The following is a 26645-nucleotide window of genomic DNA, read 5'->3' on the forward strand; positions in this document are numbered from 1 at the left end:
GCTGCAATGAAACAACTGGAATTGTGTGATGCATTACGTTGTAACGTATGCATGTTCGAAATAAACTGAACGGAACTGAACTGAATTTTGAGTCCCAATCCATACTTTGACCAAGTTATTATAGATAATGGCACTGAAAATGCTTTTAGCGAGTAACTGAAGTAAACAGAATAACACATTTTTTTGCAGCTGCTTTCATTTAATGTAGAATTTGCCAGCATATTATTGTTTTCATCCCATTAAATAAACACTTATAGAGAATTAAAAGTCAGCTTCACTTTAAAATTAAAAAAAATTAAAAAGTAAACTCACACATCCACAAGCAATATGTTCCAAAAGACGCACAACGATTTTATCATAAAAGCCGAAATGTGCTCTTGTTTTTTTTTTTTTTGGAGCTCTTAACAAAAGTGCTGGCTGTGGAGAGATGTAAACAAAAGTACCTTCTGAGCTGCGGTGGCCATATTTTTTCATAGTGAGCTGGCACCACTTCAGCAACTAACAAGACCCTCAGGTGTAAATATAATCAATAAAAATAACAGTTTCAGTCAAATATTTATGTTGCGCGATCATAACGTAGTGTGGTTCGGGGCACATAAACAAGTTGGGCGAGTGCGGGTGTAATTTTTTACCAACAAAAGTTATGATGGCCTTTCTTCACGGCCCGCAGAGAATATGGTGGTAAGGCGAGGAAGTGCCTCTGTGTTTTTTGTTGGGCCTCGGACGGCTTGTTGTCGGAAACTAATGCCAGCACCGTGCTGCTTCATAAGATCAATCTCGAGTCAGTTAAAGAAGACATAAATCGGCCCGACATCTCTGTTTATTAAAGAAAAGCAAAATGTTCCAACTTACAGCTCCTACCAATAACTTACATTGGAAGGGATCATATTACCGTATTTTCGGAGTATAGGTCGCACCGGAGTATAAGTCGCACCTGCCGAAAATGCATAATAAAGAAGGAAAAAAACATATATAAGTAGCACTGGAGTATAAGTCGCATATTTTGGGGAAATTTATTTGATAAAACCCAACACGAAGAATAGACATTTGAAAGGCAATTTAAAATAAATAAAGAATAGTGAACAACAGGCTGAATAAGTGTACGTTATATGACGCATAAATAATCAACTGAGAATCTGCCTGGTATGTTAACGTAATATATTATGGTAAGAGTCATTCAAATAACTATAACATATAGAACATGCTATACGTTTACCAAACAATCTGTCACTCCTAATCGCTAAATCTGATGACATCTTATACGACTCTAGTCTCTTATGTGAATGAGCTAAATAATATTATTTGATATTTTACAGTAATGTGTTAATAATTTCACACATAAGTCGCTCCTGAGTAAAATTCCAAATGAGCTAATATTTGCAAAAAATAACAAAGTTTACCAGATCGAACATTACGTATCTTGTCTTTGCAGTCTATTCAATTGAATTTATGTTGAAAAGGATTTGCAAATCATTGTGTTCTGTTTTTATTTATGATTTACACAACGTGCCAACTTCACTGGTTTTGGGTTTTGTATTTAGAAATTGCAACAGCGGAGGATGCATGTGCATGTACGAGCCAGTCTGCCTTACAACAAGAGGATGGCAAAAAAGAAGGAGCATATTCACTACAGCGTTGGACTACAATGGCGGACTAGCTGTTTAGGTAAAACTTTACTATATACTCTACTGAAAGATCCGCTAACGTCACCAATTAGAAAAAAACGTCACAAATTTGGCAAATTCGGTTTGTTTAGACAAGAGGAAAGATTTATGCAGATGCCGAATACACAAAAACAGGTACCAATAGGTATGAAAAGTTGGTTTTGGTTGGTTTAGGTCCCTTTTAACTGTAAAATGTTGTCACTCCACACAACGTTTGTAAGTTTTACAGTATAACTAAAACAGTTTATACTTAATAAACTGTCCCATGTGTGATGTCTTTAGGAGTGTTTTATGCATATTTGTACGTGCTATCGTAATGTAATGACGCCGGTGTCGTTAGCAATAGCTAATGTACTAACACGTTTACGAGTGTCTGTGAGTATTATTAATTTAGAACAACATTCTTTTTGTATTGTTTCAGTGTCACAATTTCCTCAGTAAACTCACTGATTGGAGAGCTAACCTCCGCAGATAGTGGGTCCATGGCGGTGACTTCTGTTTTGTTTGATCAGCCGTTTTACTGCCGTATTACAGGCACCAATTAAGGTATGTGAATAAACATTTATCTTTTTGTGCAAATAACACATTTCACAACTTATGTATCTGTAGCTTATAGTCCGGTGCAGCTGTTATATGGAAATATATATATTTTCCCTATATTTTAGTGGGTGCGTCTATAATACCGGTGCGCTCTTTAGGCTGGAATATACAATACTAAGAAATGCAATTTATTTGCTGTAATGGAGGTGATTATTTAAAACTTAGGGGAGCGTCTCCACAATGTGTAGGGAGACACACATTCACCTACTAGCTAAGGGGTCCCCAAACTTTTTGACTCATATATATATATATATATATATATATATATATATATATATATATATATATATATATTAGTTATAGATGGGAAAATGCATTTGCCTGAGCGGCTCGGAGACCCCGAGAGTAACAAGCAATAGAAAATGGATTAGAAAAGCCAGATTAAAAAAATAAATAATAAAGAAAATAAATATATATATATATATAAATGTATATATATATATATATATATATATATATATATATATATATATATATATATATATATATATATAATGTTGTATATTACCATTGTTGGTATTTTGTCTATTACTATTGTTGGTATATTCATTCTTCCTACATTGTTGATACAAATTATTGTTACACTGTAATAATTATTGTTACCTGTGGTAATGCCACTATGATACAACATCTGTATTATAATCCTTAAACAAAGTAACAGTGAAACTCATGTGAATCATCACTGAATGGAGAACTGGGGGTGGGATTAAATAAATTATCTTCTTCCCACTCCCTTTCACGCAAAAACGGACAATCATGCATTATATACCAAACATTACCTTTTGCACTATATTGATTTATATTGTTATGTGTTGTCAACTTTGTACTTTTTTTTAATTATTATTATTTTTTTTATGTCATTACCTGAAATAAATAAATAAATGAAAATAAATTAATGAAAAAAATAAATAAACTTGGGTCTTACTGCGAACCGGATTTTGGACGCGGGCCGTAGTTTGGGGACCCCTGTAATAGCTAATCAACCGGGGAACTAGAAAAAAATACTGTGTCAGCTAGAGGGGATCGACATTTTTGACCGCTATTAAAAGGCACTAATCGGTAATGACGATCAATTACTTTTTCATGGTAGCCAATCGATGGGCACATAAACAAATACAAAATTTTACAGTAATACATGTGATTAGTATTGGTATCGGCCGATCTCACTCCTGGATGATTGGAACATCCCAAGTAATTATGTTTATTTGCTTAAAAAATATACTGTTTGTGCATCTTGCAAGACTATTCTTAAAAAAAAATAAAAAAATGGAGTGTTAACTGGGTCTTTTTTTGTTTGCTCTACTCCTATAAAAGTTCAAGTTAAAGTACCAATGATTGTCACACACACACTAGGTGTGGTGAAATTAACCTCTGCATTCGACCCATCCCCTTGTTCACCCCCTGGGAGGTGAGGGAAGCAGTGAGCAGCAGCGGTGGCCGCGCCCGGGAATCATTTTGGCTCAGTGGCCTTGTGGTTAGAGTGTCCGCCTTGAGATCGGTAGGTCGTGAGTTCAAACCCTGGCCGAGTCATACCAAAGACTATACAAATGGGACCCGTTACCTCCCTGCTCGGCACTCAGCATCAAGGGTTGGAATTGGGGGTTGTAACTTAAAGCAGAGAATGATTGATTTGTTAAAATACAATCAGACTGAGTTTATCTGCGTGTATTGTATGGTTTTTACATTTTTTCACCAAGTACCACCTCAGAAAATCCTTAGCTCTCCAAGTACCGCCATAATGACCGACACCAACATTAAAATACAGTAGCATAGTACTCCTAAATAGTCATTAAAAACAAGGCAGACGTTTTATTTAACAGGTATATTTAATATTTGTTGGTCACTGTAACGTTACACACCGTTTGAACAGTAACACTGTGTTTGAATATTTAATTAAGTGATTCTTTGGTGTACCACTAGATGGAGCCCACATACAATCACTGTGCCAGTAGACACATGCTCTTGTTTGAATACCATGTGCTAGGTGCGGGGGGGGGAACAATGTTTTTTTGTGCGTGTCAAAGGATTTTCCTCTAAATCCATCTTGACTTCCTCTTTGTAAACAAATATTATTGCTGGAATTGACTCTGAGGTTTGAATAACCTACCACACTCTTTGTCCGCACGGTTTTCTTTGCAGCCACATCAGATTTAGCTCCGGGATAATACTTTTTGTCACCGTGTTTTATCTGCACTCTCACTCCCGTTAACGCTACGCCGTTACCCCCTAATTATCCCCACCCTCCCTCCCTCCCTCTCTCACTCTCTCTCTCGCCAGGATTTAGATGGAGCCGGATTTGGAAGTGTGTACTTATCTGTTTGACCTGCATTGCAACTGTCCTATAGGCTCACGGATGAAAAGCTGTTAACTGTACGATAACGCGGCGACCCCGTGGCGATAACCTTCCAGGTAGCCTCGAGGACACGCCGTTTCGCTTCGGGCGTCGCAGCGTTTGCTTCTCAACCTTGGGTGCAGGAAGGTTGATCATTAAGTTTGCTGCAAGTGTCGGTGAAATGTGAGGAAAGACAAATCCCCCCCCCCCCCCCCTCCTCCTTTTGTTGCCGCGGTTACAAAGTCACTTTGATTAATTTACTTAAGCGTGCTGACATCTGCGTTCGCAGATTTTCATTAAGATCAATGGTGAAAAGCTTCCACTTGTCTAAGTTATTATCCCCAAAAGGCACGGTGGATTAAGTGCGGAAAAAGAAGACTGTCATTATGAAGATAACATTTTCAACATCAGTTGTGTTTTGTTTAAGGCAGCTTTTTAGGAAATATAATGAGATTTAAGCACACCTAACAGTGAAGGATGCATGTAGGCCTGCAGGCTGGGAGTGTGTCAACCCCAGTTTTAATCCTCCCCTGCACTGTTTGTGTGATGTTATGTTATCTTAATGATAATCGCTGCCTGTATTTCTGGCCCCGGGCGCTCCTCTGCCAGGCTAGGCCGGTTCAGGAGCGTCAGCAGCCTTATCAACAGCTTTGTCATTAAATCAGCTTTTTTCGACGCCACATCCAAAAGTTTACTGCCATTCCCCTTCGTCATTATCATGACATCAGCACGCCAGGTTTTCTTTTCAGTTGCGGCTTTGCAAATTCCGCCGTGCGAGGGAAAAGATAATGTACAGCACAGACTTTTTCCATATAGGGGAGGGAGAGAAAACATGAAATATTCAGAGGAATACAAATGATGCAATTGTTGATGTGTTTTTAACAGGCGCAACTTTTTTCCTATCGGGGGCTATTTTGTCTTCCCAGCGCTATTCTAATTACATCAAACATGACGAAATTAGGGCTGCAGTTATCAGATAAAACACTATTTATAGCCTTTGGAAAAAAAAAAATATATATATATTTTTCTACTTGCCATAACCTTCATTTATTTTCCTAATAAATGCAAATCATCAACATTGAAATTTCACTTTTACCATGTGTGCATTAATAATAATAACACAGATCACGGCACCCACACTGCGCGACCGTGCGGAAACTATGTCTGCGTATTTAGAGTTCCGGGCACTCAATGTAGTCCGTATTTTATCATTTATTTTGTTAGTACACCCATTCAATGATTAATCGGAGCAACAGAATATAAATCCAAACTTTTTTTCCAATCATCAAATTTATCTATTAATCATTCAGCCAGAGAAGAAATGATAGAACACATTTATTATTACCGTATTGACCTGAATAAAAGACCATCTTTTTTTTTTATATGACGCATAAATAACCAACTGAGAACGTGCCTGGTATGTTAACGTGACATATTATGGTAAGAGTCATTCAAATAACTATAACATATAGAACATGCTATACGTTTACCAAAAAATCTGTCACTCCTAATCGCTAAATCCGATGAAATCTTATACGTCTAGTCTCTTACGTGAATGAGCTAAATAATATTATTTGATATTTTACGGTAATGTGTTAATAATTTCACACATAAGTCGCTCCTGAGTATAAGTTGCACCCCCGGCCAAACTATGAAAAAAACTGTGACTTATAGTCCGAAAAATACGGTAACTCTTTTTTTTTTTCACATCGTGTACCGTATTTTCCAAGCTACAGACCGCACCTGTATTTAAGCCACACCCACAACATTTTAGAAGAAAAAAATATTTCTACATATATTAGCCGCACCGGTCTATCAGCCGCAGATATATACAGGTACGAAATATTTTGTCAATGTTTATGAACATACCTTAATTGTTCCAAACAGTGCCTGTCATACGGCATTAAAACGTCTGATCAAACCACAGAAGTCATCGTCATGGAGCACTAGCTGCGGAAGCCAGCTCTCCAATCAGCTAAACAGACTCAATAACTCCACGGTGATGTTTTAGTGAATTTACGAAATTGAAACAATACAAAAAAATGCCATTGTAAGTTAAAAATACTAACACAGACACTAGTAAACGTGTTAGCATATTTGCTAATAGTAACAATGCTAGCTTGATTTCATTACGATAGCACGTACAAAACTGCATGACACCACTAAGTTGATTACATTACGATAGCATGTACAAATATGCATGACAACACTCCTACAGACATCTCATACATGGGACAGTTTAGTAAGTGTGACATGTTGTAGTTATATTGTAAAACTTACAAACGTTGCTTGGAGTGATCAATGAAGAATCCTTTCGAGCAGAAACGCTATGGACTGTTTTACTTCCAGTTCAAGGCGTGAAACACGAAGTACATTTTTTAACTTGCAGCACAAACTTGTCCAAACGATGGTGCCATAGCGCAAAAATGAACACACCTTTTCTGTTTCTCTGTTGGTGTTCAATGAAAACGGTTTTGTTGAATACAAAACATAATGGCTGTTATCAAAAATAAAATCCATAAATTAGCCGCACTGTTTTATAAGCCGAGGGTTCAAAGCGTTTGAAAAAAGTAGCGGCTTATTGTCGGAAAAATACGGTAAATAAAATAACAGGTATGTTGCAATAAAAAAGTACCGTATTTTTCGGACTACAAGTAGCATTTTTTTTCATATTTTGGCCGGGGGTGCGACTTATACTCAGGAGCGACTTATGTGTGAAATTATTAACACATTACCGTAAAATATCAAATAATATTATTTAGCTCATTCACGTAAGAGACTAGACGTATAAGATTTCATCGGATTTAGCGATTAGGAGTGACAGATTGTTTGGTAAACATATAGCATGTTCTATATGTTATAGTTATTTGAATGACTCTTACCATAATGTGTTACGTTAACATACCAGGCACGTTCTCAGTTGGTTATTTATGCGTCATATAACGTACACTTATTCAGCCTGTTGTTCACTATTCTTTATTTATTTTAAATTGCCTTTCAAATGTCTATTCTTGGTGTTGGGTTTTATCAAATAAATGTCCCCAAAAAATGCGACTTCTACTCCAGTGCGACTTATATATGTTTTTTTCCTTCTTTATTATGCATTTTCGGCCGGTGCAACTTATACTCCGGAGCGACTTATACTCCGAAAAATATGGTATATCATATTTATTTGATGACTGTTTCATTGAACACAAATATTTATCTCTTGCTTGCTAACTTGCTTGCAACTCTTAAGACGCTTATTTCTAGCAGGTCACTGGTGTGTGTGTGTGTGTGTGTGTGTGTGTGTGTGTGTGTGTGTGTGTGTGTGTGTGTGTGTGTGTGTGTGTGTGTGTGTGTGTGTGTGTGTGTTTGTGTGTGTGTTTGTGTGTGTGTGTGTGTGTGTGTTTGTGTGTGTGTGTGTGTGTTTGTGTGTGTGTGTGAGTGATGGGAAGAAAAGCTCTCACTCGTTTTCTCTCACTCGTCTCACTTTGATTTATATTACGTTGCTTCATTTAACGATTTAATGAATGTAACACGTACAAATTGATAAACTCTGAACTGCATGGAGTGCCCAGACTTCTTAAATATGCAGACATAGTATCCGCACAGCCGCTGCAATTCAGTGCACATGTGAGCGCTGGCGAGTCTGTGCCGTGACCTGTGTGGAGGTTTTATTCATGCACACGTTAAAAAAAGCAATTTCAATGTTTATGGTGTGCATTTATTTATTAGAAAAAAATGAAGTTTATGGCAAGCAGAACATTTTTTATTTCAACTATTTTTCCCCAAAGTACGCATCAAGGCTATAATGTGTGTTTTCTCCCATTACTTAATTAATCAAATAAACTAATCAATAGCTGCAGCCCTTGTACAGTACCACCTCTTTGTGTACATTTTTAAGACAACCTGTCTTTTTCCAGACTTACATTCGGTTCAGTGTGATGTATCAGAATCTGTCTCTATATCCCCATGGCAGCATTGGCACTTTGCACAACAACAATTGCAAAATCACTCATGCAGGGGAATAGATAAAATACAGCAGAGCCTTTTCCATTTGGGAGGGGAAAAAATAAAACATTTAATATTCAGACAAATACAAATTGTCTCATCATCAATGGCTTTTAGGCTGTTTGTCTTTGTGGTGTCGGCTCGACTAAAAAGCGTGTATCTATGGCCGCAAAACAGTTACTTTGCTTGTGTTTCTCTATCTTTAAAGGTAAACTTATTCTGTTCAGGGATTTATATGATCATAATTGTGGCCCCTAAGTAAGTACAGAAGCTTTAAAACGTCCCGTCCGGACTGACTGACCTCCCGAGGCTGCAGTTGGTACCTAAGTCTTGTGAGAAAGCGCTGTTCTGTCTGAGTGACTGTTGTGATTGTCTCAGCGTTGTGCTTGAGCGGAGGGCAGCTCCAAATGAACTCTCGGGATCCAATCCCCCTCCCACCACCCCTGCACTGTTTGACATCCAGTCAGTGCGGGGGGTGGACGGAGATCCCCTCTCCTGAACATACCCGCTTACACAGCGGGAAACTGCAGAGCGGCGAAGGTGCGAGAGGTCTCTTAAATGCTGACTGCGTGCCGCCGTCCCTCTCCTCCCACAGTGCACCCATGGCCTCTGGGGGTTGGTAGCCTGGCTCCCGGGGGTCCAGAGGGTCTTTGGAGAGGAGGATACTGATAGAGGGCACGGTCCTGTGGACGGTCATCTCCGATGTCCCCCCGTCGGTGTTCTCCCACACCTCTTTCACCACCTTGTATTGCAACTTGGTCAGCTGGTGCAGGGAGCCCACTTTTCGCTTCATGATCTCAGCGCAGGTGATAGTCTTAGTGACGGCGCGCCCCGATCCGGTGAAGACCACTTGCCTCAGACTGCCGCCGCTCGCGTCACCGCCTTGTATCCGCGCCATGGCAAAGCCCATCAAGTTGCGGATTTTACTCCCTTCTTTCACCCGCATCTCCAGTACCCCAGAGGCCAGTCCAGGGAAGGGACATGGACTGTTCTCCTCAGTCCTGCAGACTTTCTTGAAGCCTTCCTGCCCCAGTTTGAGAGCAGGCGGCGGCGGGGCTGTTAAGGGTGTCGGCGCCTTAAAGGTACTTGAAACGTCGTCGGCCACTTTGGGCAAGCTGGCATTGGTGTAAATCTGAGCCTGGTACGGAGGATATGCCCCAAAGGTTTGCCCGTTTTCCATTTGAATGGTCGGGTTTACTTCCAGTCCAGGGTGAGGCTTGAAGGCGCCACTGGTCAAGAAATGACCACTGACAACTCCGTCCCCTGTGAACATTGCTCCTGTTCTTTTGAAGCCTCACTAAAAGTCCATCATTTTTAACTCAACATCTTTTTCACCTTTTTGTTTTTCTCCAGTTTCTAGCACTAAAGTCATTCCCCCCTTCGAGCAATATCAATGCAGTCTTTAATGCAGACCCTTCGAAAAAGAGCTGGCGAACTAAGATAAACGCCAGAGCTGGTGAATCAAAAGCAATATCGGGACCATGCAAGACGTTCTTTAAAGAGCATGTTCATTTCATAGCGCTGTTAGGAAAGTGCTCTGAGGGACAGATAAAGATAAAACAAACACTCTGAATTTTATACGCCGCTCAAACTTTTCCAAAGAGAATGCAAACACGTATAAAGAAGATTCCACCTTTAAGTGATGCACTCCAGTCCAATCTGTCCACTCTCAAGTCTTTCTCCCGTCCGGCTCTTGAGTTCTGCCTCCTCTTTTGGACTTTTGCCTGGGAGTTGCGTAGAGTTCCGCACCCGGAGGTGTCTTCCTCCCCGGACCTGCGCCTCGTCTGCGGCGATGCAAGAGAGGGGGGGAACAAAGTCTGTTGTTCTCGCCACAAAGAGACATAAGGGACAGGAGCTGCCTCGCCAATGCTCACAGGAGGAGTGTCTGCGTGAGGGGGTTTGGGGAGGGGGGGGGGGCATGAGGAAAAGGGAAGGCAACCCTCTTAAAGGCGCAGGGCTTTTCATCTTTTTGACAAGAACACCCTCCCCCTAACACCAGCCTGGCGTGTCCCTTTAAGAGTAACCCCGGCAACTTTGTCAATCTTTTTAGAGGACATTCCAGTCCTTAATGTACGTGACTGGTTAAATCTAAGCGCCAAGATAGAGACGCTATTAAAAAAAAACAAAAAAAACAAAACATTTTGGGCCCTGCAACTATGAATTAAATTAGGCAGTACTTTAATTCAGGGGTCCCCAACCTTTTTTGCACCAGGGACCGGTTTAATGTAGGCATTATTTTCATGGACTGGCCTTCCACGTGTGGCAGATAGATATTGCAAATAAGTGCATGAAAAATGAATACATGAAAAAACTCACCATGACATTCAATTAGTGGGAGCCCCTGGACTTTTACCTTTGCAAAAAAGCTCTCCACAGACTTTTGTTTTTTTGCTCATTTTTGCTAGTAGTGGGCTTTTTTTGGCTTTAGTATCTGATGGGTTATAGGTGATACATCACATTTAAAGTTAAAGTACCCATGATTGTCACACACACACTAGGTGTGGCGAAATTATCCTCTGCATTTGACCCATCACCCTTGGTCACCCCCTGGGAGGTGAGGGGAGCAGTGAGCAGCAGCGGTGGCCACGCCCGGGAATCATTTTTGGTGATTTAACCCCCAATTCCAACCCTTGATGCTGAGTGTCAAGAAGGGAGGTAATGGGTCCCATTTTTATAGTCTTTTGTATGACTCGGCCAGGGTTTGAACTCACGACCTACCGATCTCAGGGCGGACACTCATCAAGGACAAGAGCATGGATATACAGTATAAGAAAGCTAGAAATACTTGACATTAGTTCCAATAGATTTCTGTGGATTACTATTTCCATTCTAAAAGTTATGTATTCATATTTTGTGCAATATTTTATACATAAATACACTAATGTTACCTTTTTTTGTCCAATTTTCCATGCGTAAATACATCCGTTATTGCTAACTACTTATGTAATAGGACGATGTGCAATAATACCAGCACTTTAACTTACTAGGCCAAAGTAGTGCTCACAGTGCCTCAGACTGGAAGTCTCTGCAGAGAGTGGCGAGGACAGCAAAAAAGATCATCAGGACTCCTCTTCCTCCTACCCAGGAGATCGCAAAAAGCCACTGCCTGACCAGGGCTCAGAAAATCTGCAGAGACTCCTCCCAACCCCACCAAGGACTGTTTTCATTGCTGGACTCTAGAAAGAGGTTCCGCAGCCTCTGTAGCAAAACCTTCAGGTTCTGTAACAGCTTCTTCCCTCAGGCCATAAAACTCTTGAACGCATCATAATAATCCCCTCAATTCCCCCAAAAATGGATTAACTCGCTGGAATATAAAGACAATACAACATACATCCATAAACATGGATGCAAATGCAAAAGTGCAATATATTTATCTGTACAGTAATCTATTTATTTAAATCAGCACCTTATTGCTCTTTTATCCTGTACTACCATGAGCTAATGCAACGAAATGTTGTTCTTATCTGTACTGTAAAGTTCAAATTTGAATGACAATAAAAAGGAAGTCTAAGTCTAGTCTAAGTCTCAAAGGAAATGTGTATTTTTTTCCCTTCAGCACAATTATTATATGCAACAATTTAGCACTTCTCCATCTGCCTTATGCACTTTAACTACTCGGGTCACTTTGTTCCTGATCTGCCCTGATCTTAGGTCATCAACTGCAGATGGAACCTAGCTGTTGGCTACGACTTGGCATCTTTACATTTGATATGTTTATTAAGTCCCATCTTAAAACTCAGTGGTCCCCAACCACCGGGCTGCGGCGATCCCCAACCACCGGGCTGCGGCGAAATTAGCCGGACAAGAAATTAAAAAAAAGATATATATATTTTTTTATTTTTATTTTTTAAAAATTAAATCAACATAAAAAACACAATATATACATTATATATCAATATAGATAAAAACAGTCTGCAGGGATACAGTCCGTAAGCACACATGATTGTATTTCTTTATGGGGAAAAAAAAAGGAAAAATACCCCCCCCCCCCGGTCCGTGGGACAAATTTTCAAGCGTTGACCGGTCCGCAGCTAAAAAAAGGTTGGGGACCACTGCTCTAGACTTTAAATAGACCCCCCTTTTAGACCAGTTGATCTGCCGTTTCTTTTCGGGACCCGGGGTGGACCGCTCGCCTGTGCATTGGTTGGGGACATCTCTGCGCTGCTGACCTGTCTCCGCTCGGGATGGTCTCCGGCTGGCCCCACTATGGACTGGACTCTCACTATTATGTTAGATCCACTATGGACTGGACTTTCACAATATTATACTAGACCCACTCGACGTCCATTGCACCCGGTCTCCCCAAGAGGGGGGGTGGGTCACCCACATCTGCGGTCCTCTCCAAGGTTTCTCATAGTCATTCACATCGACGTCCCACTGGGTTGTGAGTTTTTCCTTGCCCTTATGTGGGCTCTGAACCGAGGATGTCGTTGTGGCTTGTGCAGCCCTTTGAGACACTTGTGATTTAGGGCTATATAAATAAACATTGATTGATTGATTAATGTGCATTGTCCCATGCAACAAAGATGTAACAATTATAGCAAATGGCAACTTCCTATTAGGAGTTTTTCTTAATACATCTATGAACAAGCTTATTGGTGTGTCTGGTGGGACTGGCAAAGTTAGGTAGAAGAAAATGCGGTCGGTTATAAATGATTTAATATCTCTGTCCGACCCGGTAGCAAATGCGTCACAGACCGGTGCCGGTCCCCGGACCGGTGGTTGGGGACCACTGCTTTAATTGATAACATCCTTCATAGGGGCCAAGTGAAAGTCAGCAGCGTTAAATTGCGGCACACTTAGCCTGTAACTTATGAAATGTTTGCGGCCATTAGAATTTACATAATGCAACATTAATGGCTGCGTCGTTCAGGCGCTGCCTTGGAATGTCATGTACTGTACCCACACTGCACAACAAAAGTGCACAGAGGCAGTCTTTCCTTTGATTGATTGATAAATGAGGATCTTTAATGGGCTTTCCATCACCAGCGGGGGGCGCTGGCTGGCTTCTTGCACCCAGACAGGCCCAGACAGCTGTAACGTGGCCCTAATCAGCCCGGTCTCCCCGGTCGACAGGTGGATTTGTTTTTTTGTGCGTGTGACTGACAGATTGGAAAATAGGTAAGGACAGCCCACTGAGGCTGAACCTTTTAGGCCAAGACAGAGGCCGACAAGTCGTAACTAGCTTCTACTAAGTATTTTTCACGGTAAACAATGGTGCCCAGACGGGTTTATGAGGATCATTTAGAGGCCTATGCCTCTTATATTGGATATATGCTAATGAGGGCAGGGAATCCCTCAACCATCTTCTGAGAGCTTATTTCCTGTTTGTCACCTTCAAATGTCTTCATGCTCAAACCACCTTACCTCACCAACTTCTCCAAACTCAATTACGGTACTTATTTTAATCCTCAAGCTCCATTATTTGACCAGTTTTTACTTGACCGTAACTTTCTAATAGTATTCTTGTTTTAGAGACATTTTAAAAACTGTGTAACAACTCAGTTTTAGTAATGATGAATTAATACCACCTGCTGACCCTAAAATATGATAACCTTGTATATAGGACGGCACCCTTTTCAAGACCTGTCAAAATAAATTAATCTCTTGAAAAAACTGGTAGATGACAATAAATCAGGGGTGTCAAACGTTTGGCCCGCGGGCCAGATCAGACCTGCCAACAGGTTTTATTTGGCCCACGAGATGGGTTTGCTAAGTATAAAATTGAGCTGAAATTTTTGACTGAACGAAACTGCTGTTCTAAATGTGTCCACTAGATGTCACAATAGCAAGAGCCGCATGACTTCATATGGGGTGGAGCTATGTGCTGTTTTAAGGTAGAGAATAGAGGCAACATTTCTTGTTTGGACACTACGTACTAATGCTGCTTATTAGTGATAGTATACAAAATGTGGATTGTTACATTCATGCCTTGATCGTCAAAGATGTTGGTAATGAAAGCAGTGAAAACAAACATTACGATTTGTACATTTTCATAATGTGTTTTTTTTTCTCTATTTTTAAACAAAGAAAACAATCTGAAGTTGTCTTTATTTTTAAATTATCATGCCATGATTCTACCAGTCCGGCCCACTTGAGAATATATTTTCCTCCATGTGGCCCCTGAGCTAAAATGAGTTTGACACCCCTGCAATAAATTTTACAATAAATGTATTATTTTTAGCTGCTGTACAGTTGTTTAACACCGCTTTCCTTTTACCAGGGCTGTCAAAAATAATGAGATAACTCGTGATTAATCACAAAACAAATTGATTAATCATGTATAAATGCAGATTAATCATGCAATTTATTTAGAGCCACCGATTATATTAGTAATCAAGTAATCTATCGATTATTTTGTTAATTAATCAAATAATCGGATAGAACACACTTTCAGTCTTGTTGCATATTTTAGAGAAAATAGTTGAAATTAATGATTTTTCAGCTTGCCATAAACTTCATCCTTTTTTAAATAAATTAACAACATAAACATTTTAATTGCACTCTTAAAATGGGCTTATTATGTAAAAACAACTTTTCTTACCTGTTGGTACCCGTTTTTTGTGTACATTGGGAAATATTAATTGCTTCACTTTTTCCACATTTTGTTATGTTGCAGACTTATTCCAAAATGGCATAAATTCATTTTTGTCCTCAAAGAGTGTCCGCCCTGAGATCGGTAGGTTGGAGTTCAAATCCCAGCCGAGTCATACCAAAAACTATAAAAATGGGACCCATAACCTCCCTGTTTGGCACTAAGCAACAAAGGGTTGGAGTTGGGGGTTAAATCACCAAAATGATTCCCGGGCGCGGCGCCGCTGCTGCCCACTGCTCCCCAAGGGGATGGGTCAAATGCAGAGGACAAATTTCACCACATTTAGTGTGTGTGTGACAATCATTGGTACTTTAATCTTAAACTTTAATCTTTAAAATTCTACAGATAATACCCCACAATGACAACTTAAAAACGTTTTTTTTTTTTTTTAATTTTGCTAATTTATCAGGAACAAAAAAACTAAAAACACACATGTACATAAGTATTTACAGCCTTTGCTCAATACTTTGTTGATGCACTTTTGGCAGCAATTACAGCATCGGGTCTTTTTGAATACGATGCCACAAGCTTGGCACACCTCTCTTTGGCCAGTTTCGCCCATTCCTCTTTGATTATTCAACTTTGCAGCACATCTTAAGCGCTATCAAATTGGATGGTAAGTGTTGTTTTTTTGTCGGAATACAGAATTTGTATTCCTGTTGTAGAAGCACTTGCATTCAGAGGAGAGGAGCTACACCATCGTTAGATACCAGTTTCTCACATTAATAATACCAAATGTGGATTGTTACAATCATGGTTTGGTAATGCAATCTGTGATATTTCTACTTGAGTACATGCTTCTAATATTCTGTACATTACATGTTGTACAAGATCATTGTATTCATATCGCTGCATGGCAATTAATACATTGGAATATTCAGCGTGGTAATCATTTTGTAATTAGGGGATATCAACTAGAGCATTTTATAAAACAAACACTTTATTTGAGCCTGCCACAAAAAGTCCCCACTGTATTGTCAACTGTTGAACTAACATTTATGTAGAAGTATTACATTATAAAACATATTTTACAAAGCATGCAGTTGTAGTTGTACCGGATGTAGTGTAGCACTTTTATTTTGAAGCCAGAAGCAGTGTTTCCCATAAACTGCCAAGATACCTGTGGCGGTGGGGGCGTGGCTATGGGCGTGGTCACCATGACATCATCGAGTAATTTGCATAATGTATTACAAAGATGATTTTCTCTAAAAAGGCTAAAAAAATGTATACTTACTAAATAATAATAACAGTTTTGTTTTAAACGTCCATCCATCCATCCATCCATCCATCCATCCATCCATCCATCCATCCATCCATCCATCCATCCATTTTACAATATAATTACAACATTTTATGTACATATTTATATACAGATTTGAACAATAAGTTATTCACTTAAATATATTTATTAATTGTGGTTCTTACAAAAAATATATCTTATAAAATATAAAAGCTAAAATGTCTCATAAAGCTCGGCCCCTTTAATTAGTGCATACTAAATAATTTAACTTTAGCCTACTACTACAACCATATTATTTACCAGCAACATAAAGTGAAACAGAGGCAGAGATGTCCTGCCACAGTAAGTAACAAATAAACAGAAAACAGTAGTGGTGGTAGATAGACACAGAGCTTTATCAAACATGTGATCCACTGAACAAAGAGCTCCAAAAATCTTGAACTTTAGACTGCCATCAGTTTTGCTCCCTACACTTAACCATGTGTTTCCTACTGCCTGCAGACTTTGCACCCTTTGTTATATACACATGTTGTGTTTCTAATATAAATACATTTAATAAAGTCAAATACAAATAAGGCAACAAGAGAAGTATCCTACACTTCTCTTTTGTAAAGTAAATCTGAACAGCCAATATGGGCATATACATCTATTATATGATTTGCCTGAGAAGCTGGAGAGGACAAAAAAAAAAAAAAAAAAGGTCTTTTTTTTTTTAATTATTATTTTTTTATTTATTTGTGGCGGACGTAATTCTTTCGTGGCGGGCCGCCACAAATAAATGAATGTGTGGGAAACACTGCAGAAGTGTGTGATTGGTTTGAGGTGTCTTAAAATGTTTTGACGACGGACCGGACTAAAAAAAATTGGTTTCAAACTAATTTTAGCTCAGGGGCCGCATGGAGGAAAATCATTGCACCTGAGGGCCGGACTATTAAAATCATGGCATTAAAACTAAAAAATAAAGACAACTTCAGATGTTTGTTTTCGTCTTACTTTGGCCAAAAATAGAACTCAAAATATTACAATAAAAATATAGAAAAAAATACTACACAAAGTTTAGATCCATAAAGGAAAGAAGAAAGTGAATGAATGTTTATAACTGAATACATTTACATATGCATAAAAAATTGTTTTCTTTTGTATTATTTGTTTAGTGAATTAAGTTACGTTTATCACAACCTTTTTCCAAAATACAATTTAGAATGTGAGATATAACAGGATAATGCATACATTCATCATTTGTTTTCAAAACGGTTGTTGCTGCTTATTGTACAATGTATCACAGGCTGTACTCATATCCCCAGCAGATTTCTAAGGTTAAAAAAACAGGAACAGGAAGTCGGCAAGTCCGATCCGTAACTTCGGGACAAGGATTTGTTCTAAGGCAGGGGTGTCAAACGTACGGCCCGAGTGCCGGATCAGGCCCGTGAACTGTTCTAAATGTGTCCGATGGATGTCACAATAACAATTCTTTGTATCTTTGTAGATGATGCTACATATGTACAAAATAAATCACATGATGTTAGTACATCAGGAAAATTATCAAACTACATAAAAAACATACTGTAATTTGATTTTGATATATTTTTTTTATCTTGATAGATTGAAAATGAACACCAATGAGTTGACTGATGAACATTATCACATAATTTATTCAGAAAATATAAATAACGGCAAATACAGATGGAATACTATTAACCGCAACATGTAAGTGTAAAAAAACCTAAACAACATTATGATTTGTACAATTTCAGAATGTGCTTGTTTTATTTTTAAACAAAGAAAACAATCCGAGTGTGTCTTTATTTTTAAGTTATCGTGCCGTGATTTTACCAGTCCGGCTGGCTTGAATGAATGAGTTTGACACCCCTGTTCTAAGGGCTGGGTCGGTCGGGCTGGGGTTAGAAGTGGAGATGGGTGCGTGCCGTGGGTGAAGGAGCCCCGCACAAGCCTGCAGCCTCCAGCCGCCAGAGCCAAGGTGTTGGCAGCACGGGCAGCGACTCGGTTTTACCGTCGACCACAGCCACCGCTTAATTTCTCTCCTTGAAAGTCGAAAGAAGGCCAGTGTCTTTTTAATATTTTCACATTTTGTAGATCGCTGTCCACGGGTAGATCATTAAAGTACATCCACATTGCATACATGTTGCCTCCGCTCCAGACATCGTGTGCGTCATGCTTACGTCATGTCAACTTCCTGTTTTGGCAGTGCTTTTTCGCTGATCAAAGTCTTTTGGTGGCAAAATTTTTGATGCGGGCTGGACGATTATGGCAAAAATTATGAATTCAAATAACAATAGCAATATAAAAATAATAACATTCAGTTTTTCCGTTTTAATGGTTTTTAATTCCATTTTTTACCTTTTACACGTATTTTATCGTCATAGAGTGTGTCAAATGAAATTTAATAAAATGTTTGTTAGTTAAATGCAAAAATCCTCACATTTATTGGTGCAGTACATTTTTGGACAATTTTGACCGGTATTTTGGGTCAATGCATAATAATTGTGTAAATGTATCAATAAGTACTATAAGTACATTATGCTTGTGTAAGGTACTTTTTTGAAACCTTCATTTTGTTTGCTCAGTGAGACTGGAAGTGGCGCACCGCACTCTTATTGTGAAGGGAGCAAGTGTGCTGTGCTGTGGTTCTCAGCATGACGAGTATGGAGACAATTTGAGGCTGTAAAAAAAGAGAGCCCCTCAAGTTGCGACTGCTAATTGTACATTGATCTGACATCAATGATGTCGTTCACAACAACACAAGCAGATGAGATGTGTTGTGGGTGTATGGATTGTTTTTGCTAGCTTTAGCTTTGTAGTTTGGTCGCTGTTTCATGTGACCGTCTCCACATTGTTGAGTTCAGGGCAGGGCGGGTTGAAATGAGCGGTCCTGGACACATAATTTTCCCAAACAAAGTTAATTCTCCTCACAACAACAACACTTCACTTACATTTATGTAACAGCAGATTTCATTTTATTGGCCAATTGTGTGACTCCGACCGCAGTCACGAAAATGCATAAATCAATTCACTTTACTTTTTTTGTTGAGTTTAGTGATTATTAAATAGTGATACAAGCGCTGTGTGAGTAGCAACCATGTTGAGATCCAAAACTTTGAATAGAAGTGCTCTGTTTTCATTTATTTGCTCCTCACCTGTTTTACAGTAACAAGTTGCATGCACGTTGCACGGCCCATTAACGTTTTTCATTTCTTTCTCGATTATTTTATTATATATATATATAAATATATATAATAAAATCAATAAAACGATGAAAATGTGTATATATATATATATTTATATATATATGTATATATACATATATGTATATATATGTATATATATATATATATATATATATATATATATATATATATATATAGATACGTATATACGTGTATAGATATGTGTGTAGTGTGTATATATATATATATATATATATATATATATATGTATGTATATATATACATATATATATATTTTTATATGTATATATATATATGTATGTATGTATGTAAATATATATATATATATATATATATATATGTATGTATGTAAATATATATATATGTATGTATGTTTGTATGTATGTATGTATGTATGTAAAATATATATATATATATATATATATATATATATATATATATATATATATATATATGTATGTATATATATATATATATGTATATATATATATGTGTATATATATATATGTATATATATATATGTATATATATATATATATATATGTATATATATATATGTATATATATATATATATATATATATATATATATATATATATATATATATATATATATATGTATATATGTGTATATATATATATATATATATATATATATATATATGTATATACGTGTATATATATATATATATATGTATATATGTATGTATATATGTATATATATGTATGTATATATGTATATATATGTATGTATATATGTATATATATATGTATGTATATATATATATATATGTGTATATATATATATATATATATATATATATATATATATATATATATATATATATATATATATATATATATATGTATATATGTATGTATATATGTATATATATGTATGTATATATGTATATATATATGTATGTATATATATATGTATGTATATATGTATATATGTATGTATATATGTATATACATATATATGTATATATATATATATATATATATATATATATATATATATATATATATATATATATATATATATATATATATATATATATATATATATATGTGTATATATATGTATATATATATATATATATATATATATATATATATATATATATATATATATATATATATATATATATATAAATATATGTGTATATATATATATATATATATATATATATATATATATATATATATATATATATATATATATATATATATATATATATATATATATATATATATATATATATATATATATATCTATATATACACTACCGTTCAAAAGTTTGGGGTCACCCAAACAATTTTGTGGAATAGCCTTCACTTCTAAGAACAAGAATAGACTGTCGAGTTTCAGATGAAAGTTCTCTTTTTCTGGCCATTTTGAGCATTTAATTGACCCCACAAATGTGATGCTCCAGAAACTCAATCTGCTCAAAGGAAGGTCAGTTTTGTAGCTTCTGTAACGAGCTAAACTGTTTTCAGATGTGTGAACATGATTGCACAAGGGTTTTCTAATCATCAATTAGCCTTCTGAGCCAATGAGCAAACACATTGTACCATTAGAACACTGGAGTGATAGTTGCTGGAAATGGGCCTCTATACACCTATGTAGATATTGCACCAAAAACCAGACATTTGCAGCTAGAATAGTCATTTACCACATTAGTAATGTATAGAGTGTATTTCTTTAAAGTTAAGACTAGTTTAAATTTATCTTCATTGAAAAGTACAGTGCTTTTCCTTCAAAAATAAGGACATTTCAATGTGACCCTAAACTTTTGAACGGTAGTATATATATACTGTATGTATATATATATATATATATATATATATATTAGGGCTGGGAATGTTTGGGTGTCCCACGATTCGATTCAAAATCGATTCTAGGGGTCACGATTCGATTCAAAATCGATTTTTTTTCAATTCAAAACGATTCTCGATTCAAAAACAATTTTATTTTTGTATTTATTTTTTTTGAAAACAATACACAACAATACCATAATAATGCAATACAATTTAATTTTGGAGTTCTGAACTTGTAATTTCTTGCAGTGTTTATTAAGTGGTAATATGTCACATTTGTCCCAATTAACTTTATACCCTGATAAACAGCCATATTCAGTGATGACATTATTGATATAAAGAAGACAGGAGTTAACATGTGACAGGTAAAAAAATTATGTCGTCACAATACATCGATAGCTTATAATACTGAGAGCCAATATTTATACCATGAATATTATTTTCACTTCTTATTTTTGCAGCTAAGGGTTCAATAACCAAATTAAATAATAATCCAGATGCAGGACATCCCTGTTTTACTCCTCTTTTTAACAAAAAAGGTTCTGAAATATGATTATTGGTTTTGACTGATGCCACGGGCCTTGTATTATGCATCTTAATCCATTGTATAAAATTATCTCCAAATCCATATTTACGTAATGTGCAAAACATAAATGACCAGTTTATGCGGTGGAATGCCTTCTCCGCATCAACACTACATACTGCTGTGGGATAAGGGTGACTTCTAGCATAGTAAATAACATTAAACAATTTCCTTGTATTGTCTGAAGATAGTCGACCTTCCATGAAGCCAGTTTGGTCATTATGAATGATTTTTTTCTATTACATTTGATAATCGTGTGGGTAAGATTTTTGCCAAGATTCAAAAGGATTCTCTATTCATTCAATACATAGATTTCAGCAGGATCTACCCCAGTCTGCTGACATGCAAGCAGAGTAGTAGATTTTTGTAAAAAGCTTTTATAATTGTAAAGGACAATGTTTTATCAACTGTTTGCAATGATGTACATTTGTTTTAACTATTAAATGAACCAAAAATATGACTTATTTTATCTTTGTGAAAATATAGGACACAGTGTGTTGTCAAGTTTATGAGATGCGATGCAAGTGTAAGCTTTTTTATTTTAATGTCTAATGATAATGTCAATGAGGGATTGCATTGTTATGGTATTGCTGTGTATTGTTTTGTTGGATTGATTAATAAAAAAAAAAATAATAATAATAATAATTAATTTAAAAAAAAAAAATCGATTTAAAAAAAAAAGAAAATCGATTCTGAATCGCGCAACATCAAAATCGCGATTCGAATTCGAATCGATTTCTTCCCCCACCCCTAATATATATATATATATATATATAAATATATATATATATATATATTTATGTGTATATATGTATGTATACATATGTATGTGTACATATATAAGATAAACTAATTTTTTATTGAATATGTTTCTTACCTAAACTGTCAATACAATTGAAGTGCAAATGAAAATACAGATTCACCACTTTAGTCATGAGTCTTGTACTTGAGAAGCTTCTCTCAGCACTTTAGCTTCAAACTTCTTCTGTTTGTCTGAGATTGTCATTACTGCAGGCAGCACGGTGGAAGAGGGGTTAGTGTGTCTGCCTCACAATACGAAGGTCCTGAGTAGTCGTGAGTTCAATCCCGGCCTCGGGATCTTTCTGTGTGGAGTTTGCATGTCCTCCCCGTGACTGCGTGGGTTCCCTCCGGGTACTCCGGCTTCCTCCCACCTCCAAAGACATGCACCTTGGGATAGGTTGATTGGCAACACTAAATTGGCCCTAGTGTGTGAATGTGAGTGTGAATGTTGTCTGTCTATCTGTGTTGGCCCTGCGATGAGGTGGCGACTTGTCCAGGGTGTACCCCGCCTACTCCGCGACCCCGAAGGGAATAAGCGGTAGAAAATGGATGGATGGATGGATGTCATTACTGCCGCCAGTGGTGGAAAAGTGTACCACAACTGGGGCCTTTTTGCATCACAGCTGGGAAACAGATTTCCTTTTGTTCTCCCCTCTCCTCCTGGTTAACACACACTGGCATTGTTCAACTGCTTTTTGATGGAATAATTGATAGTTTCACAGCATAACTCCTCTGTTGTTTGCTAACTTCCAAACGACTTTTGAGACACTTTCTTACGGCGGATTTATTTGTTGTTGGTCGGGCCTCCCGTGTGCTTTAGTGACCGGAAGAAAAGCTCGAACTTGCACTTGGTAGCCTTCGGCGTAGTCTAACCACTGATGGATGCAATAATTTATGTTTTTAAAGCTGTGCTTCAACACTTGTGTACATAGAGTCTAATTTAGTATGTGATGGTAATCGTTATTTCAGCTTGTGTAATGATTGGCTGATCGATGTGTGGCCCATTGTTGGAGGGAAAAAAAACAAAACCTCTGCTTTTGTTGCTGTTATGTTTCCAGGCTGAAAAGAAGACATGAGCACGGTAGGAGGAGGGAGGGAGTCTTTTTAAGCGCCCGCCACCAAAGTGATCATTCTGTTGTTTGGGGGAAATTACTCTCATCAGTCATACAGAGATGCACAGCTGCCTACGGGGATGTGGTAATGTCACTGCGTAATAAAGCGTGAGAGTGTGTGTGTGTGTGTGTGTGTGTGTGTGTGTGTGTGTGTGTGTGTGTGTGTGTGTGTGTGTGTGTGTGTGTGTGTGTGTGTGTGTGTGTGTGTGTGTGTGTGTGTTAGTGTTAGTGTGTGTGTGCGTTTATAAAGGGAGAGCCAAACATGGAGAGAATAGCAGGAGGGCAGTGGGTGAGAGAAGTCTAATTTAACCACAGAGAGCTTTAAATTGATGATGACGGCCGCTCTGTAATCATCTGTATTTACCGCATCATTTTGGCACGTCGTTTATTGCGTGTCATGCCGGGAACCTGTTTGCACTGCAACGTGATTGATGAACACACTTGCTGCTTGGAGACAGTGCGTTTTTTTGTGTGGTTTGGAGAGAAAAACAAAACTATTCTCCAGATAGCTTTGTAAAAAAAAAAAAAAAAAGTGCTGTGTATTGACCTTTTTGAGGAGAGTGTTTTTTTTCTCCCCTCCCCTCCTCGCTTGTAAGTGGCTTCATTTAATGACGGGGAGAAGGGTGGGCGCTCACGCATGGTCACTCACTCCTTCACAATTCCTCCGCAGAGCTGTTGTTGCTCTCTCCAAGCACTTACACCTCACTTGATCTGACCTTGGTTCATATCTGTGACATTCAGCCCTCAAAAGGAAAGCAGACAAAGGCTTTTTTTTTTTTGCTCATCTCGGCTGGCATTTAAAGCGACAATAAAGGATTGTATCTCGCTCCGAGAGTTCACAAATTGTTATGTAGTGGATTAAAAATTGTTTGATCCTTTAAGCCAGGGGTGTCCAAACTTTTTCCACTGAGGGCCGCACACGGAAAAATGTAAGCATGCGGGGGCCATTTTAATATTTTTCATTTTCAAACCATTACAAAATATATGCATTTATTTATTTATTTTACCTTTAGGGGTCCCCGGGACCATAAAGGGTCTCAGTCATTAAAATGTTAAAAATAAGTCAGTTTATTATTATTTTTAAATTATTTAACGCTTACAGTAAATCTCTATATCAACTTCAAGTTGATATATCCATCCATCCTTCCATTTTCTACCGCTTATTCCCTTCGGGGTCGCGGGGGGCGCTGGAGCCTATCTCAGCTACAATCGGGCGGAAGGCGGGGTACACCCTAGACAAGTCGCCACCTCATCGCAGGGCCAAGTTGATATAAAGTAATACAAATTTAAAAAAAAAATGTTTTATGGCTTTTCTGTCAAAAACAACTTAGTTTTTTTTATAGTAAAACTGAAATATGCAGTATTTAGTAATTAGAGCCCTAAAAGATCAATAATGCAGGACACCATTGATTTTAATTATTTCATATTTTTGAGTAATCACAGTGAAAAGATAAAGAAAAAATCACTAAATATATTTGGGATCCAAACGGTGCCCCACTCATAAAGTGATACATTTGTATTAGGTTTTTCTTTTACTTTCAACACTTAAGTTACGAGATCAACTTCAGATATATATGTCGATTTTATGCTGGAACTATTATTTTGTTTGTTTTATGCACTTTTGTCAAAGATAACTTTGATGTTTGTATATGGCTACTACACAATATATGCAATATTTACCACATAAAACATTTTAAAGTGAAATATTTGAAGTCATTGGAGCGCTGAAAATAATTCATTATAACATGGATTTTTTGTCTTTTTTTTTTTTTTTTTTGAGCAATGGCAAAAAAAGAAAAATGAAGAAAGACAAAAGAAAAAAAAACAGCCTGCATGGCAGCTTTTGTGTCAATATTGCAACTTTTTCTCGTTAGATTTCACCTCATTCCACTTTTTTTTAATGATCTTTTTTATTTTTACAATAGTATTTCCAGAATGTGTGGCGGGCCAGTAAACAATTAGCTGCGGGCCGCAAATGGCCCCCGGGCCGCACTTTGGACACCCCTGCTTTAAGCGAATAGCAAAGTTGAAAACGGCATGCAACTAAGTCTAGTGATTCCTGTTGTATTTATATTTTCCTCGACAAATTATTGCCAATCAGTGATGTAACGATATGAACATTTCATATCACTTTTATTGTGACCAAAATTATCACAGCTCTCACTACTATTGTTCACATTCTGAAAATGTACATACAGTCGTGGTCAAAAGTTTACATACACTTGTAAAGAACATAATGTCATGGCTGTCTTGAGTTTCCAATAATTTCTACAACTCTTATTTTTTTGTGATCGAGTGATTGGAGCACAAACTTGTTGTTCACAAAAACATTCATGAAGTTTGGTTCTTTTATGAATTTATTATGGATCTCCTGAAAATCTGCTGGGTCAAAATGATACATACAAAAATTTTAATATTTGGTTACATGTCGCTTGGCAAGTTTCACTGCAATAAGGTGCTTTTGGTAGCCATCCACAATCTTCTGGCAAGCTTCTGGTTGAAATTTTGACCACTCCTCTTGACAAAATTGGTGCAGTTCAGCTCTGTTGGTTTTCTGACATGGATTGATTGATTGAAACTTTTATTAGTAGATTGTACAGTACAGTACCTATTCCGTACAATTGACCACTAAATGGTAACACCCGAATACGTTTTTCAACTTGTTTAAGTCGGGGTCCAGTTAAATCAATTCATGG

At 37.2% G+C, this 26645-nt stretch overlaps 1 protein-coding gene and 1 long non-coding RNA gene across 2 annotated transcripts in view; one reads left to right on the plus strand and one right to left on the minus strand.

Annotated features, from left to right (window-relative positions):
- Positions 1–26645, plus strand: part of LOC133631607 (uncharacterized) — a 64882-nt gene that overhangs the window by 19004 nt on the left and 19233 nt on the right. The window contains exons 2-3 of the long non-coding RNA XR_009821520.1: positions 1542–1665; positions 2086–2210. This is a non-coding gene — a long non-coding RNA (uncharacterized LOC133631607). The remainder of the gene's footprint in view (positions 1–1541; positions 1666–2085; positions 2211–26645) is intronic.
- LOC133631591 (ribonuclease P protein subunit p25-like protein) lies at positions 8314–10229 on the minus strand. Its single transcript, XM_062023927.1, has one exon. The coding sequence runs from the start codon at positions 9860–9862 to the stop codon at positions 9053–9055; it is 810 nt and encodes a 269-aa protein (XP_061879911.1). The 5' UTR covers positions 9863–10229; the 3' UTR covers positions 8314–9052.

This window comes from Entelurus aequoreus, linkage group LG02 (genome assembly GCF_033978785.1).
Source record: "Entelurus aequoreus isolate RoL-2023_Sb linkage group LG02, RoL_Eaeq_v1.1, whole genome shotgun sequence".
In the NCBI taxonomy this organism is placed as follows: Eukaryota; Metazoa; Chordata; class Actinopteri; order Syngnathiformes; family Syngnathidae; genus Entelurus; species Entelurus aequoreus.

Coding starts and splice junctions, on each gene's coding strand:
- LOC133631591 (XM_062023927.1), bottom strand. CDS start 9,862: ATGTTCACAGGGGACGGAGTTGTCAGTGGTCATTTCTTGACCAGTGGC.